The sequence below is a fragment of the Budorcas taxicolor genome, chromosome 6 (genome assembly GCF_023091745.1).
Source record: "Budorcas taxicolor isolate Tak-1 chromosome 6, Takin1.1, whole genome shotgun sequence".
In the NCBI taxonomy this organism is placed as follows: Eukaryota; Metazoa; Chordata; class Mammalia; order Artiodactyla; family Bovidae; genus Budorcas; species Budorcas taxicolor.
The window spans coordinates 4,680,415-4,697,851 of NC_068915.1; the positions used below are offsets into that span (position 1 = coordinate 4,680,415).

At 39.1% G+C, this 17,437-nt stretch overlaps 1 protein-coding gene across 1 annotated transcript in view; it reads left to right on the top strand.

Moving 5' to 3' along the window:
* Positions 1 to 17,437, top strand: part of TNIP3 (TNFAIP3 interacting protein 3) — a 91,352-nt gene that overhangs the window by 25,395 nt on the left and 48,520 nt on the right. The window contains exon 2 of the mRNA XM_052642253.1: positions 14,828 to 14,945. Coding sequence (XP_052498213.1) covers positions 14,828 to 14,945 — 118 coding nt within the window. The remainder of the gene's footprint in view (positions 1 to 14,827; positions 14,946 to 17,437) is intronic.

The following is a 17,437-nucleotide window of genomic DNA, read 5'->3' on the forward strand; positions in this document are numbered from 1 at the left end:
TTTGAACCAAGTCTGTTCATGTTTGTTCTTGAATATTTTACACTGGATTTCTATTCTACCCATGGATCTCTTACTAAAGGAAAGGCCTTTAATATTCTGACTAGAAAAAATAAAGTACTTTATATACCCCTAGTCCCAATTTACAAAAATATATATGTGCATATAAAGGAAAAGGGTAAATTTACCAAGATTTTATGCTAAATTTTCTATATTAAAGCTGTTAGTATTATAATAATTATAAAAAATACTTATTACAGAAAAATTTCCTAGATATGCATACTTACATTTGATATGAATGAATATTTAAGCAATTATTAATTACTAATTTTAATACTATTAATTATTAATTTTTCCATCTTCAGAACTAAATACTGGCTATTCATAATCCCATTTTTAAAAATTAAGTCTGACCAATGCTTTGGTTTTTCAAGTTTCAGTGGCATTCTGAATTTAATTGTGTTATGATCTCCATTACACTGTCAAGCAAACACAATTACTTCCTGAGCTGGTTCCTAATTTTTAGCTTTTAAAAACTGAACATTGTTCATGGTCATTTTCTCTTACTTTTTAAAAGAGTCCTTATTAAAGAAAAAAGAACTACTTATTAAAAAGATCTGTCTCTTCCAGTATTAGAACAGTTGATATGTTCTAATTCTTTACTTGTGGCAATCTACACAAAAGCTCTGCTCAAAGAAATGCAATGAGAAGAACTTTCCTTGAGCAAGTTACCTCATCTCTGTGAACCTGTTTTCTCACCTGAAAGACAGCAGAAGCAGTTCCTAACTCAAGGAGGCTTTCTATGAGGTGAATGGAATCAAGCATCTGCCGTGCTTAGCCCAGTGCCGGGCTCAGTAGATACTGCCATCACTATCGGGGACTGCGTGCTTGTACAGATTTCGACAAGTCAGCTGAGCAAGAGTGAATGTCATTTTTTAGTAGCATGCCACTGTTTCCATCTATTCTGTCATCACTCCTAAGAACAATGTCACCTCACCCACCTGCTGGTCTTATTTTCGCTAAAAAATGCTACCTGGCCTTTAGAGATGATTTTTTTGTTTTTCACTTGATCTTGGAAATGCCAGTTAAATGTGAGATTTGCTTCTTCTGTCAGATATTCCAACTTACCCAGTTTTAGGAATTCCTCCTCTAGTTTTTGCATGGTTGCATTTATACAAGCACCTGAGTTATTTTTATGTCAACCTTGTAAAGACTTTTGAAGGACAAAAAACAATTTTATACCAAACAACTGTTTCACTTTACTGGTTTCTCACATTATCATGACCCTTGATAATTTCCACTGAATACAGTGGTTTGATGTTTTGTAACAAAGAGAAGCCAGTGTTTCTTTTTCCCATTTCACTCAAGGATAAATGATCCATTCTCTATAATCAAAAATAGACAAGGTCAACACTAGTATTATTTTATAGGTTTTATATCTAAAAATAATTCTGTCATAAAAATCCATTTTAAATCCCTGTGATATTCTTCAATGCTCAAAGTCATATCATTGTGTTTTAAAAAGGTAGTTAATAAAAGAATAAAAATCTTTTATGCACATTTCTTTCTTTTGGAATCTCATTCAAAATCATGAGGTCATAGGCTTTTGAAAGTTAATGGACTTTACTACATAAAGAAATTTTAAAGAAATAATTGTTGACTTTAATGAGAAAAAAAGCCTTTCTGAGTTTGAGTTTTTGTTCTGTTGCACATAGTATGCGCGCATGCTCAGTCAGGTCCAACTCTTTGCAGCCTATGAACTGTAGCCCACCAGGCTCCTCTGTCCGTGGGATTTCCCAGGCAAGAACACTGGAGGAGGTTGGCATTTCCTCTTCTAGGGGATCTCCCCGACCCAGGGACTGAACTGCATCCCCTGCACTGGCAGGCGAATTCTTTATCACTGAGTCACCTGGTAATCAATTTTGGCACTAACCTACATCTCCAAAAGCAGTCTTCTCCAATCTGAGTATTGGAACAATTTTCAATAAGTTTACTATGAGAAGTCCACAGGGATATGAAATGTCAGATATTACAGAGTAAAGATGAAGACATTCAAGACTTGGGGGTTCTGTTAGTTTACGCTGTGTATTTTCCTAACTGGGCTTTAAATATTATGGTGAAAATAGCTCATTTAATTTTTAGAATCCTTGGGCTAGAAGAGAATATCAAAATCATTTGATTCACACAAAATCTTTTCCACATTCTTTTAGGAAAGCAAAGCAAAACACTAAATCATCTTTGCTCTGTTCTGGTTCGCACTAATTTCGCAAATCTCAGAGAAGATTTATTGGCCTGTGTCTTAGTTTCTGTACCATAATGAAATGCTAATTTCATTTTCATAAGATGATTTCTATATTGAATATAAGATAATGTGTCAAATCAGATTTTTTTAGGTTTAATATTTATGTATTTTTACTTTAAAGTAATTTCAAACTCTCAAGAATTTCTAAGTATAACAACATTTTATATTTTTACTGAATTACACAGAAATAAATTACTACTAGACTGTTTAGTGTGCATCTCCTACAACCAAGGACATTCTCCCATGTAAGCACAAGAAAGAAAAAACTGTCTTTACCCTCTCAGGGTCAGTGTCAGGGGGACTGCTGATTTAGCTGACGAAGACTGATTAACGGAATAAAAGGAATATACACATTAATATTTTTATTTGCATGGGAGTTCACAGAAAAGAAATGAAATTCAAAGAAACAGACTCAGGAAGTTTTGTACCCTTCTTAGCAAATAACATAAGGTTTGGCTTCCAGGGGCAATAAATTATAGGGCAGTGATTAGGAGATGAATGGAGTATATTATATAAGGTTTATTTACGCAGGCTCATTGTGCCTGCCGGTGCTTCATCTCCAGAGACGAGCTGTTCTTCTCATCCTGGTACAGAAAAAGGACCAAATTTATGCTACCTTCACAAAAGGAAATTGATACCCTGCTTTCAGGGAGATCATAACAATCCTTGTATCAAAGTAGCATATTTTTAGGGTGGTGTATTCTGATCCCCTTCATATCAAAATCAGAAAATGAACACTGCTAAAATACTACCATCTAATACTCGGTCATTCAATTTTTTGCCAATTATTCTGTTCATGTCCTTCCTAGAAAAAAGAAGGATAGAACCCAGGATCAGAGCCTACATGTAGTCTTTCATGATTTTTAGCCTCTTTCAATCTGGAACAGCTCCTCAGTCTTTGCTTAATTTTCTTGACCTGACAGTTTACACATTTTTAGCAGAAATACCACAATGTGAAGTTGTGTTTCTGAAGGCATCTTATCAGATGTCTGGATTTTTCTCACTGCAGGTGATTTTAATCTTGATCATTTCATTAAAGTGGAATCTGCCAAGATTCTCCAATGTAAAGTTATTCCTCAGTATTTCTTTTAGTATTCACTAAGTACTGGGGGAGGGAGATCCTGTGAAATTATGTAAAGATCCCATTCCTCATCAAAATTTCAGGCACGAGTTTTAGCATCCATTGAGATATCTATTTAAATTACACTGTGCTGGCTGCCAAATAGTGATTTTCTAATACCATAATTTCTTCTACATTTATTAGTCATGATTCTAATGTAAAGAAAAGATTTCTTCTGTCCCTATTTAGGTCTATTTCTAAATTTTTATCAGTATACATTAACCAATCCTATTTTATTTAATGAGTTACAATACATTTTATTATCGCTCACTTTGATGCTGGAATTGTCCCATATCTAACCAGTTCTTTAATATTTCCTAATTCTGGCACAAAAAGAAATTCTAGGCTCATCATTTTCACCTGCATATGAACATTGTGGAAGAAAGAAAGAAATACAGGAAGGAAGGAAGGAATACAGATCATTGCAATCTTTAACAAAATTTATGTACCACTATAGGAGGAAAGCTATTTGGTGTAAGTCTATTATATAAATGTTAAACAATGACTGCAAAGTTTAAAAACATATTAAAAAATAATTAAAATTATTTTTAAATTTTAAATTCAGTAAAAAAAAAAAAAGGAAGCAAGTTACAGTGTGCACACCACACATTTCTCTCTCCTGAACTCAAAATTCAAAGTCCGTATCAACAGAAAATGTGGGCAACATCAGAAAACTATAGTTTCTACCTGAACTGAATGCAGACTGCCCTCTAGAGGCACCATTTAATCAATACAATCCAATGTTGCCAGCTGCAAGTGAACCTATTTGTATCTCCCTATCGTTTTCAGAAGCAGTTCTCTTTAAATATGTAGGCTTTACTCTACACATGAGCTTCCCTGGTGCCTCAGTGGTAAAAAGCTCACCTGCCAATACAGGAGATGTGGGTTTAATCCGTGTGTCGGGAAGATCCCCTGGAGAAGGAAATGGCAACCCACTCCAGCAATCTTGCCTGGGAAATCTCATGGACAGAGGACCCTGGCAGACTGGAATTCATAGAGTCGCAAAGGAATCAGACACAACTTAGCCACTAAACAACTGTACACATACTAATAACTCATCATGATTTCCATGTATTGTGTGCCACCTCTAACAAAACTAATGCAAACAATCCAACAAAAAAAGTGGCTTCCATTTTATCAGCTAGACAAAAAAATGTGACCACAAGATAAGACATCAAACTGTCATATGTTAGTTTGTGACTTTTGGTAAAGCTGTTAGCAAATTCAAAGTCTCCCCAAAATTTCATGCAGGAGAAATGTCTCCATAATTTATTCCATTATTTCTTCACCATCTGTAGATGAATCCAGTGTGGGTTCAGCTTGGAAACTGCCTCACTGGGCGGACTTCACTTGGCTCTGAACCTTCATATGTGCTGCTGTAAACTTCAAAACTGCTGGTGAATTAAAATCAAGAACTGTAGTCACATCTTGAAACTACAACACAGGTGTAAAAAATCCACATTTAAACCGATAGAGTTTAAATAAATATTACTTAATGAACAATCAAATAGAAAGGTAAACTATTTCTCTTATCATAAACATTTTATATGGCTCTCAAGAATATGGTGTCTAAATTATTCAATACTTCAGATATAGTTATTAGAAGTATCACTTTCTCACCTCCTTTGCAATAATTTAAAATAATTTGAATAAAATTTTTTTGCCAATGGCTGTTCCTTAAGAAAAAAGAGAAAAATATTATAATTATTGGACATGACTTAAAATTTAGTCTTCCAATCCTCCTAGAGAATGTCATAACTTGGTATTATGTACAGATCTGAGCAATACATTTTGATAAATTAAAGGAAAATTATAGCTGACACCAAAATGTGGTTATATTTATATGAATATAACCTGATCTAATTTTATACTTTGCTTGTTTGATATAGACACAATTATAAAATGTATAATGTTCCTGCTGAAATGCTTATTTCCAAGAACAGTGTAGAGGAGGAAAATTTTTGTCTGGACTCTGTAAGAAAAAACAGCTTAATAAGAGACAAGCTCACAGATTTTCTGTGACATGGGAACCCTCTTAGGAAATGAAGACCTGAAGAAGTGGCAAAATCTAAATACTTTTGTACTAAACTGATCAGAGAAAGACAATTGTGGAAAAGTAACTATAACATATGATGAGGCTAAAGGAAGATAAGAATTATTTTAATGAGGTCTATTCATATGGATTCCTCTTCTTAATTTCCCATCCTTGATAATATAAATGCTTCTTTCTTCCTAGTATAGGGAGGGCATCTTTCACAAGCTAATTTTATCTCCTGTTTGCAGGAAGAAAGAGGGGAGATCAGAATGAATTTTTGTATCTGCTGTTTTTCAAGTATCTTTTGTTCAAAATAATCCTTATGCTGAAGCGACATATTTTGGGGTGGCATATTCTGCCATTGTTCCACATTCACAATAAAATGTATAATTTTGCTCTGCATGTTCAATTGTGTTTTCAATAAATCAATACGAGCATATTTCCTCTGCAGACAGTGTGCAAAAGCATTAACCACATGATACAAATGTTAGAGTAAGTGCCAAGGTTTTCTTGACATAAAAACAGGTTTAACTTATTTACAATGCTGGTTGAGAATTACGTTTCCTATCACCTGAATCTTTAAGAGTATTCACTTTTTATACTCTCTGCTTCTTCAAAAGAATGGAATTTTATGTAAATAAAAAACAACCTTGATGGTAGTACGCCATATTAAAACAACAATAATAACAGAAACACCAAGGAATCTACTCCTATTTACCCATAAAATTCTCAAGCTATGTCTTTCCTATAGCCCTGTTAGAGGGTGTTATTTTGTGTATTTTCAACCCTGCCATCCCCTTCTCCAGGGGGTCTTCTCAACCCAGGGATTAAGCCAGAGTCTCCCTCTTTGCAGGTGCCTTTACCATCTGAGCCACCAGGGAAGCCAAAAAGAACCTGCCTGCCAGTGCAGGAGGTGTGAGACCCGGGTTGGGAAGATCCCCTGGAGAAGGGAACGGCAGCCCACTCCAGTATTCTTGCCTGGAGCATCCCATGGACAGAGGAGCCTGGCAGGCTACAGTCCATTGGGTGGGAAACAGCATGTTAGCACGCATGCACCCTGCTTGCTGATGCCCGAAGCTCTATGGCTTGCAGCAGGAAGGTCTCCTCTTACAGTCTTCTTAGCTGTTAGGACTTCCTCAGCTCCTTCTCCCACAGGCAGAAGTACTGAGATGAGGAGGGAAGAAATCACATGGACTCCGTGGAGAGAAGGCATCTAGAGAAATGATGAGCAACCTACCCATGACGCTGTAGTCCAAGCATCTCACCTTCAGGATTCCCTGGTATCCTTGTTGACCTCAGTCCTAGTTGTTCCTGACTGCTTGTTCTCTTGTCAAACATTTAATGATCATTGTGAGGCTCTGGAGGCGCAGGGATATCAGCAAGCTAAAGGCGTGCCTGCCTTCAGGGTTTCTAATCTAAAACAGCAAACGCTCAATTAACATCAAGGGTAATTAGCAGCCTAATTAGCAAATGCAGGTTGCTATAGAAATACATAGCTGGAACGTTTTGTGTCACCCTCCCATACTTAAGGCGAGAACTGCACGATGGCTAACATTTAGCCAGAAAAAAATGCCAAGGCTTGCATGTATCACGGTATCTCTTATCGAAACAGTGTATATTCATCGATGCTGTATCCTGTCTCAACCTGTCACTCTGCCCTTGTCAACGAGAACGTTTCACTAGCTCAGAGCAGTCCCAGTAAGGAGGCCAAACCTCATCGCCGCTAGTTGTAAGAGGATGTGGTTTCTCCAGAACTGTGCTCACCTGTAACCTTTCGCGGTCTGAACAGCACCTGCAGCCGCACTTTATCTCTGGTCCAATCTGGCTCCCCTGCCTGCACGCTTCCCCAGAGCACCGCCGCGAGAGTTTTGGCAGCGGGCTGTGGCATCAGCTCAGCGACTTGGCACATCACAAAAGCAGCGGTGCAATAGACAGGTATGCAGGCTGAGGGCAGTCACAGAGTTCACGTGTATAAGCAATATCGCCATTCTCTAGGCTCTCTTTTCAGACATGCAAAGACCACATTCAGACACTTGTTAAAATTATTAAGCTGCATAGCCTTGGGTTAAACTCTTGAAATATTCATTCTTGCCCAAGGCCAATGCTACTTTGAAAATTTTGTGAGCAGAGCTTTTCTCTTCTGTTACCTCCTTAAGCCACAACTGTTAGAGCTCCCAATTACTAAAATAATTCAGATACCATGCCTTATGGATCTAAAACACATTTACACAGAGTAATTTCTTTATTGAGTAATTTCTTTCTCCCACCAATAGCCAGGAGCACACTCAGATTACTAATCACAGTAACAAAAAGTAAAACCTAAAAGTCATTGCTTGACTGTAGTATTTCAGACAACACTGCTCATTCTGTGTCTCCAGAGGTTGCAGTCCTGGTCTTTGAACATCTGGAAACTTTTCCATTATAGAAGAACATGCTATTGATTTATCCTTGTCTTATATTTGAAAATATGCTTTGTTCTCCAGAATCTTCCCTAAAAAGACTTGGCTTATGATTTAAGATCAAAGCATAACATGCAACCTTGGTGGCAGGCTGGGAGGAGATGTGGACATTTGAGGGAAAAAGAACACTAGTGTCCTTAATTCTTGCCTTGGTGTTGCTATCTGCCACTTGACCCCTCTGAGTCTCATTTCTCTGTCTTCCAAATGCAAGAGAGAAATTAAGTGATCTGCGGGTTATTCCCAAGATTGTGGCTTCTGTTTTGTCTGTTGAGTGTAATTGTTTTCCTTAGGAGTTTATACTTCTTGCGTGTACTAATGAGGCAACTATAGCATGTAACCATAAAAACCAAGTCTGGGGCTTTGGGCTTGTGTGCCCACCAGCAGTCACTTTTGGTGACTGGACATTCCATGGTTTAAAGTATAGACATCCAGCGCTGCTAATGTACAAGGCACAAAGAGTTAAAACCACAACTCTTCTACAAATACATAATGAACATATGTCCACAGTTTTAATTCAGCCCATTGATGAGGTTTACATTCAAAGAACATTTGAAGAGTTGGGTATTTACAGGCAATTTAATGAAGGAATGTTAGAGTAAGATACTAGACTAGATACAAAAATGGTAATGCCCTAAGAGGCAGTAAGCCATAAACTTGAGATTCTTTTCTACCAGAGAGGATTCTACAAACTAACAATGTCTTGGCTATAATCAAATAGTAGAATTTAAATAATTAAGTAATCCTTGAATGAGCCTATTAAACGATGGCATAAAAAGACTTTATTGGATAATTTTTGGGGGAGACATTTGCACTGAAGACCCTTGAATGTGTAATAAAAGTCTAAGGGCTCCAAATATACTTTCTCTGATACACCTCTTTCTCTGATTCCTCCGGTTGCTGGGTTACTAGGCAGATTGTTAACTCTCAATGGTAGTCTAGGGGAAAAACAGTTCAGAAGTCATGCATAAATTAGGAAAAACTATTTGTAAAATAAGCTTCATAGTCATATTGGCCTAACCCTACTATCCTATTGGTAAAAAATAATTCATATTAATATCATTTCTATTAACTTTCTAGGCTGATTTATTCTTTGAATGACAGGTAAGAAGGAGCAACAGTAACACAGGAAGTTTATATCCATGTAAGTTTAAAGCAAGCAATGAGTAACAAAGGGTCTAACAGGGATTTACTAGACTTCTTTGTCACCATCAACTTGGAAAACTCTTAGCCCAAGAATACTGCCTCTATAATTCTCTGTTCACTTGAAATGTCACAAGGAGGCCACCTCAAATAAAGATTTACTGAATAGTATTTAATTCAAGGAGTCATTTTTTAAATTTTTCATAGTTTTTCCATGGTAAAAAAAATACATTTTTTAAATCAAAGTGTACTCTTAGACAAAGAAAGCCACCGTAAGATTTGAATTTAAAGTGGCCGCTCATGGCGATAACTTAAAATGGGTCAGTGGTTATTACCTTTCTCAGTTCAGTTCAGTTCAGTCACTCAGTCGTGTCCGACTCTGCGACCCCATGAACTGCAGCACACCAGGCCTCCCGGTCCATCACCAGCTCCCGGAGTTCACCCAAACCCATGTCCATTGAGTCAGTGATGCCATCCAACCATCTCATCCTCTGTTGTCCCCTTCTCCCCCTGCCCTCAATCTTTCCCAGCATCAGGGGCTTTTCAAATGAGTCACTTCTTCACATCAGGTGACCAAAGTATTGGAGTTTCAGCTTCAACATCAGTCCCTCCAATGAACACCCAGGACTGATCTCATTTACGATGGACTAGTTGAGTCTCCTTGCAGTCCAAGGGACTCTCAAGAGTCTTCTCCAACAGCACAGTTCAAAAGCATCAATTCTTTGGTGCTTGGCTTTCTTTATAGTCCAACTCTGACATCCATACATGACTACTGGAAAAACCATAGCCTTGACTAGATGGACCTTTGTTGACAAAGTGATGTCTCTGCTTTTTAATATGATGTCTAGGTTGGTCATAAGTTTTCTTTCAAGGAGCAAGTGTCTTTTAATTTCATGGCTGTAGTCACTATCTGCAGTGATTTTGGAACCCAAAAAAGTAAACGCTCTCTCTGTTTCCACTGTTTCCCCAACTATTTGCCATGAAGTGATGGGACTGGATGCCATGATCTTAGTTTTATGAATGTTGAGTTTTAAGCCAACTTTTTCACTCTCCTCTTTCATATTCATCCAGATGTTCTTTAGTTCTTCTTCACTTTCTGCCTTAAGAGTGATGTTATCTGCATATCGAACATTATTTATATTTCTCCCCGCAATCTTGATTCCAGCTTGTGTTTCCTCCAGCCCAGCGTTTCTCATGATGTACTCTGCATATAAATTAAATAAGCAGGGTGATCATATACACCCTTGACGTACTCCTTTCCCTATTTGAAACCAGTCTGTTGTTCAATGTCCAGTTCTAACTGTTGCTTCTTGACCTACATACAGATTTCTCAGGAAGCAAGTCAGGTGGTCTGGTATCCCTGTTTCTTGAAGAATTTTCCACAGTTTGTTGTGATCTACACAATCAAAGGCTTTGGCATAGTCAATAAAGCAGAAATAGATGTTTTTCTGGAACTCTCTTGCTTTTTTGATGATCCAGCAGATGTTGGCAATTTGACCTCTGGTTCCTCTGCCTTTTCTAAAACCAGCTTGAACATCTGGAAGTTTAAGGTTCACATATTGCTGATGCCTGGTTTGGAGAATTTTGAGCATTACTTTACTAGCGTGTGAGATGAGTGTAATTGTGCAGTAGTTTGAGCATTCTTTGACCTTTTTAGGAAGGTCAAAAAGATTTTGACCCTCTCTTCAGAAATATACATTGAACATATAACAGATATAATATACTTTTGTAGTTAATTTGACTTGGAGTGACTCATAGACCCCCTGCATCTCATCTGGATCCTGATCTATAATTCCCAACTGAGAAAAACAAGCAGCCACCTAAAAGGCCATCGGTGACGCAAGTGGTCTTCATAGCTTGTCTCCCAAGCCTCTCTTGATAGCTGACTCTGTAAGTCAGCTAACTTTCAGTGCGGGCAATGACAGGTTGTTTTCTTGGAACTGAAGCAGAAATGCCCCTCACAGTGGAAAACCTGAGCCCAATTATTTGGGAATAACACAGTCTTCTATAGTCCTGCTGTAGTGACAATTCACTAGCAACTCAAAAGTAGATTAAAAAGTCATAGGTCTCAGAACACATTCTTATCCTGCCCCTTATAAGTCAAGTGACCTTAAGAAAAGGTATTTAACTTCACTAAGGCTCAAGTTTAATTGAAAAATCAGGATGATTAGGGGTAGGGCCCTGAGCAAAGACATCTGGAGCCTGACCTAATCAGCTAAGTATTACAGAATCAATGAACAGATCCCGGTGAGGATAATACATACCCAGTGAAACTAATGCAAGGGTTTGAAGACTTTGTTCTGTTTGTGTTTAAAAGTTTGGTAGCATGATTTTCTTTTTACTCTACTCCAAACCTTGGGTCATAATGTCATATTAAGACTATAATTTTGTTGCATGCAATTATTTAGTGATCTATAGAGGAAAGCCTTCCCTAGCAGCTTAGATGGTAAAGCATCTGCCTGCAATGCAGGAGACCTGGCTTCAATCCCTGGGTGGGGAAGATCCCCTGGAGGAGGAAATGGCAACCCACTCCAGTACTCTTGCCTGGAGAATTGCATGGACAGAGGAGCCTGGCGGGTCACAGTTCATGGGGTCGCAAAGAATCGGACACAACTGAGTGACAAAACATGCACCTGCATAGAGGAAAGCAGAGTTTTAAAGCCTCTGTTAATGCTTCCTTTGTGTCCCAACTTTATCAGTTCTTTGAGGTTCAGTTCAGTTCAGTTCAGTCGCTCAGTCGTGTCCGACTCTTTACGACACCATGAATCGCAGCACGCCAGGCCTACCTGTCCATCACCATCTCCCGGAGTTCACTCAGACTCACGTCCATCGAGTCCGTGATGCCATCCAGCCATCTCATCCTGGGTCATCCCCTTCTCCTCCTGCCCCCAATCTCTCCCAGCATCAGAGTCTTTTCCAATGAGTCAACTCTTTGCATGAGGTGGCCAAAGTACTGGAGTTTCAGCTTTAGCATCATTCCTTCCAAAGAATACTCAGGACCGATCTCCTTTAGAATGGACAGGCTGGATCTCCTTGCAGTCCAAGGGACTCTCAAGAGTCTTCTCCAACACCACAGTTCAAAAGCATCAATTCTTCAGTGCTAAGCTTTCTTCACAGTCCAACTCTCACATCCATACATGACCACAGGAAAAACCATAGCCTTGACTAGACGGACCTTTGATGGCAAAGTAATGTCTCTGCTTTTGAATATGCTATCTAGGTTGGTCATAACTTTTCTTCCAAGGAGTAAGCATCTTTTCATTTCATGGCTCCAATCACCATCTGCAGTGATTTTGGAGCCCCCAAAATAAAGTCTGTCACTGTTTCCACTGTTTCCCCATCTATTTCCCATGAAGTGATGGGACCAGATGCCATGATCTTCGTTTTCTGAATGTTGAGCTTTAAGCCAACTTTTTAACTCTCCTCTTTCACTTTCATCAAGAGGCTCTTTAGTTCCTGTTCACTTTCTGCCATAAGGGTGGTGTCATCTGCATATCTGAGGTTATTGAGGTTATTTGCATAAATTTTAAATAAGCATCTAATTTACTGTTAGATTTGAGTTAATGTTTTGAATTAAACTTCATCACACAGTCATATTTATTCAACAACATATATTTATGGAGAGAGGTCATACTATGTGCCAAGAAACAGGGCAACGAATAAAAGGAGACAAATGCCCTTCTTTCATGGGACATATATTAAGCCTGTATGGGGGCTGGGGAGAACAGTAAGCAAATAAGAAATCAAGATCATAAAAAATTCTAAGGAGAAAATTAGAATTAAAGGCCAGTAGTGATGGGTATGAGAAAGCCATTTTAAATAAGTTCATCAGCAAAGGTTTTCTTAATAAAGTAACAATTGAGACAGACTCTGAAGGACATGGGGGAAGCAAGACACGTGGAAGAAAGTGCAGACACCAAGCTCCTGTGTGAGAAGCACACTGGTGTGTTCTGTGATGGGCTAAGTGTGCCTGGAAAGGCAAAGCGGAGGGGAGTGGGTGATATGAGCTCAGAAACAGAGCACAGGAGCTGGTCATTTGGGGTCTTGGAGGTCACAGAGGGTCGTATCAAAATGATCCCCTCTGGGGTTTGGGCTCAACAACATGTTTGTCACAAAGGAATGTAACACCAGAAAGTATTGTGACCTCTTGGCAGGCAAGTCTGGTTCAGAATAGGTCAGGAAAGCTGCCTCAGAGGCTTAACATTCAGTCTAGTCCGATTCCATTGGACTAATTAATTAATTGGTAATCTAATTAACCTGAAGGATTTGGGGCACTTATTAAAGGAATTTTGAGACTCTTCTCAGAGGACTGCAGGAAACGCTGGGCATAGGCTAACAAACTTGATACTATACATATATAAGCTTTAGGGCCATGTTGGTGACATTGCATGTGGGCCATGAGGCACAGATATTCCACAGCCTGAGGCAAGTATAAATAGAAATATGAGGGTTGAGGTGTATTATTCAGAGACACCAAAAAGCTAGCTTAAGAAAAGACAGATAATTCATTATAAAAGAAATGGGGTAATTAGCAGAATATAAGGGTAGGAAGGCAGTCATGCCTTAGGGTTGATTCAAGACTAGAAAATTGCGAAGGCTTTCCATCTCACAGCTCTGCATTTCCCTACCCAGCTGCTTCATTCTTAGCGCCCTCTGCACACAGAAGAGAATCTCACAGGCCAAGCTGGAATCGGTTATTTACTCTTGGTCCAATCAGCTATAACCAAGGAAGTGAGGTCAAGTAGTATCAACAAGCATGGCTGCCAGAGCCTCTGCCTGGGAGCCACTCTCAAAGAATGCAGAGGGTTGGACAGACAGCCCAAGTAACCTCTGCCACATCATGTGATTAGATCATCCACCTATTTATTTTACTTGGAGACAACTTTGAGAAGTATTCCTGAAAAAAATTCTACCCCAATTCAAGAGGTTGTTTTCAGGAGATGAAAAATGATGAGGAAGACAAAACAAATGTAAAGAAAAATAACATAATGAATACCTTTTTCTCTTGAATTATGTTTTTAATGAGAAGATTTCTCCATCATGTCAGCATGATACAATGGAAAGAAAAATGGACTAGAGTCAGAAAATCTGATTTAAATTTTTACATTATCAGTTAATACTCATGGGAATGTAAGCAATTCATTCTGGTTCTCAGATAAATGATGCAGGTTGGACTAGCTTCTTTTTAAGCTAACTTCCAGATACCCTTTGACTCTGATACGGTATTTCCATTTGGTGGCAAATAACCCTAGGGATTTGTTGTCAGTTCGTTGAAGACATAGAACAAAAATGGCCAAGAGACAAGCTATAGAATCCTACACATCTGAGTGTGATCTTGGCCCTGTCACTGTTTTGGAGTTTGACTTTGCATAAATCAGGAAGTTAGTTACTAAATCCAAGTTTGTTCATCCATAAAATGCAGGTAAATGCCGACTACTGTAATGAATTGTACCCACTGAATAAGAAAATGAATGTAAAGCACCTGGCTTACTGGGAGTGTTTAGTTCTGGTCATTGTTATCAGCCTGTGAAAATCCCTCAACTTGTTTATATCTTACTAGATTACTTAGAATAAATGTGCGGGTAAGTGAAACTTAAACTTCAATACTCTTTAAAGTTCTCTAATGGCAGCAACTAATGAATATGAGATTAGAGACCTGGAAATTCTAGGGGTGGGGGGTATCATACATAAATAACACCTCCATGTCATTCACGAATATAATAATTTTTGATTACCTTTGTAAAATGTGGCTTTCCCATGTCCCCCGGGGGCAGGTGTGAAAGCATGGAGCTGGATAATAAAATCCTCGGTCTGATTGAGAGGAATACTTCTAATCCCAGAGGGGTCAGCCTGGGGGCCACGTCGAGTCATAGAAGTCCCTGTTCTGTGAAGGTAAGGAAAACCTTCTGCTTTTTCTCAATACACCCTTCAGCGGCACGGTCACTGAGAAGAACGCACGGGGAGAGTCCCTGAATCGTTTCCAGTAAGGCACTTCCTTGACGACTGAGAGGACGAAGTGAGCCCGTGCAAACTTCTCTTACACAGTCACTTCCTGTTACTAAAAAAACCCTCCACAGAAGCTCCTTCCAGTTTAAAGTGTGATATCAGGGAACCGTCATTACAGGAAAGGGAGGTGGAGCTCAAGCTATTAGAAAGAGTGCTTAATGCAGCAACAACTCTTTTATTGGGAGGAGCTAACCTAATGTATGCAAACTCACTTACACTGGGTTACTAAAATCCACACAATTCATGCCCATTTTTTAAAGGAAAAAAAAAAAAACAACAAGATTTTCCTGATAAGTTCTTTAAATTTTCTCTTGTTTCAGGATATTTATCTATGGTGCTTTATGTAACAAATAGAATTCAAGGGTAAGCTCAAGCTAGGAACTTTGCAGATACCTTTCTAGAAATACATCATGAATGACATCACAAGCTCTTAAGCTCAGCAGTCCTTCTAATTAGAAACCGTCTCTAATGATCATTTCAAAATAAATCTAATGTAAGTAAATTAGAAAATGTGGCTGACCTTAAAAATACTTACATAACTTCTGCTTTGGTTTCTTAGTTCTAAAATGATCCAGGCTCATTGTGGAAAAGCTACACTAAGCATAGAGAAAACTATAGAAATCATGTATAGAGAGATTTATTGCGGAGCTAATGGAGTTTACAGTCCCCCAAACAAATACTGTCTTTCATAACTAATTTGCAAGGTTCTAGAATTGTATAAGCCTCAGGCCTCACCAAACATGGATCAGCCTCTGAAATCCCCTCCATGCCTACTGCTCCTAGAGAGCCTCGCTTAGCATTGAGATCTGTGTGTCTCCTTCTGGGCCTCTCTCTCTGACACACATACACACAAACACACTCACATTCACACTGATACACATACTCTCTCTCACACACACACATTCACACTTTCTGACACACATACTCTCACACTCACACACATTCACACTGATACACATACTCTCACACACACACTCACATTCACACTGACACACATTCTCTATCTCATACACACACATTCACACTCTCTCTCTGACACACATTCATACTGACACACATACTCTCACACACACTCACATTCACACTGACATACTCTCACACACATTCACACTGTCTCTGACACACATGCACACACACACACTCACATTCACACTAACACACATACTCTCACACACACACACACTGACACGCATACTCACACACACATTCACACTGACACGCATACTCTCACACACACACACACTGACACGCATACTCACACACACATTCACACTGACACGCATACTCTCACACACACACACAGAGTCACACACTCTCTCTCTGACACACATACACACGCACACTGTTCTGTCAAACACTGTTTTCACTTAGTAATTCGTTGTGGATCCTCCTGTATCTCTTTCATTCACTTTAATGAACAAATAGTATTGTGTACGTTCTTTCCACTTCTCCCTGAAAAAGAAGCATTTGTTTTCAAAGTGAGAAATGCCTCTCTGCTAATGATGAGGGGCCAAAAAGCCTTTTCTCTCCACTTCCTTCCTTCTCTTTTCATCCCCACCCCCACTCTCATACACATACCTCTAACTCCCAGTTAAGACTTGCTTCCTTCATGGAAATGTGTGCTTTTTTATAGTGGCCGTCTACTTTAACCCCAAAAAGAAATTTAATGATGAGAATTTGAATCCCCTCCAGAAGCCTGATCCTCATATTCTGTTTGTCAGCCCCTAACACTCATTTGCTCATGACTGACTTCCCTGCCCGTTCTGCTCACTTGTTTTCTGGATCCTTCCTTGTATGGTGAAAACCTCACAGCCCTATTGCCACCCTCTTGGTAACTAGTTCCCTGTCTTCTGGGGACTTGACTGGAACTTCTCTGTCTCTTTAAGATATTGTTTTCCCTATCTCTTCCTTGATAAAAATTTCTCATCTTCCTATACAGTTCCAAGCAAAGGAGAGCAGGCATCTGGCTGGTTCTTGTTTTGTTTTGTTTGCTTTGTGAAATGTAAGGTAAAGACATCTACAGAGAATGAGAGAGTAAAGGTGAAGTCCAGTGGTTAAAACAGGTGAAGATACCCAGGTGGCTCTAGCGGTAGAGAATCTGCCTGCAATTCAGGAGACTGGGGTTCGATCCCTCAGATGGGAAGATCCACTGGAGAAGGAAATGGCAACCCACTCCAGTATTCTTGCCTGGAAAAATTCTATGAGCAGAGGAGCCTGGCAGGCTACAGTCCATGGGGTGACAGAGAGTCAGACACAACGAGTGCCTGAGCACACACACATGAAATGGCCACTGAGAGGCAGAGATGGGAGAGAGGGGCAAAGCTAAAGTGAGTTCCTGGGGAGCAGTGAGGACCGCTGTATAAGACCAGTCACTAACG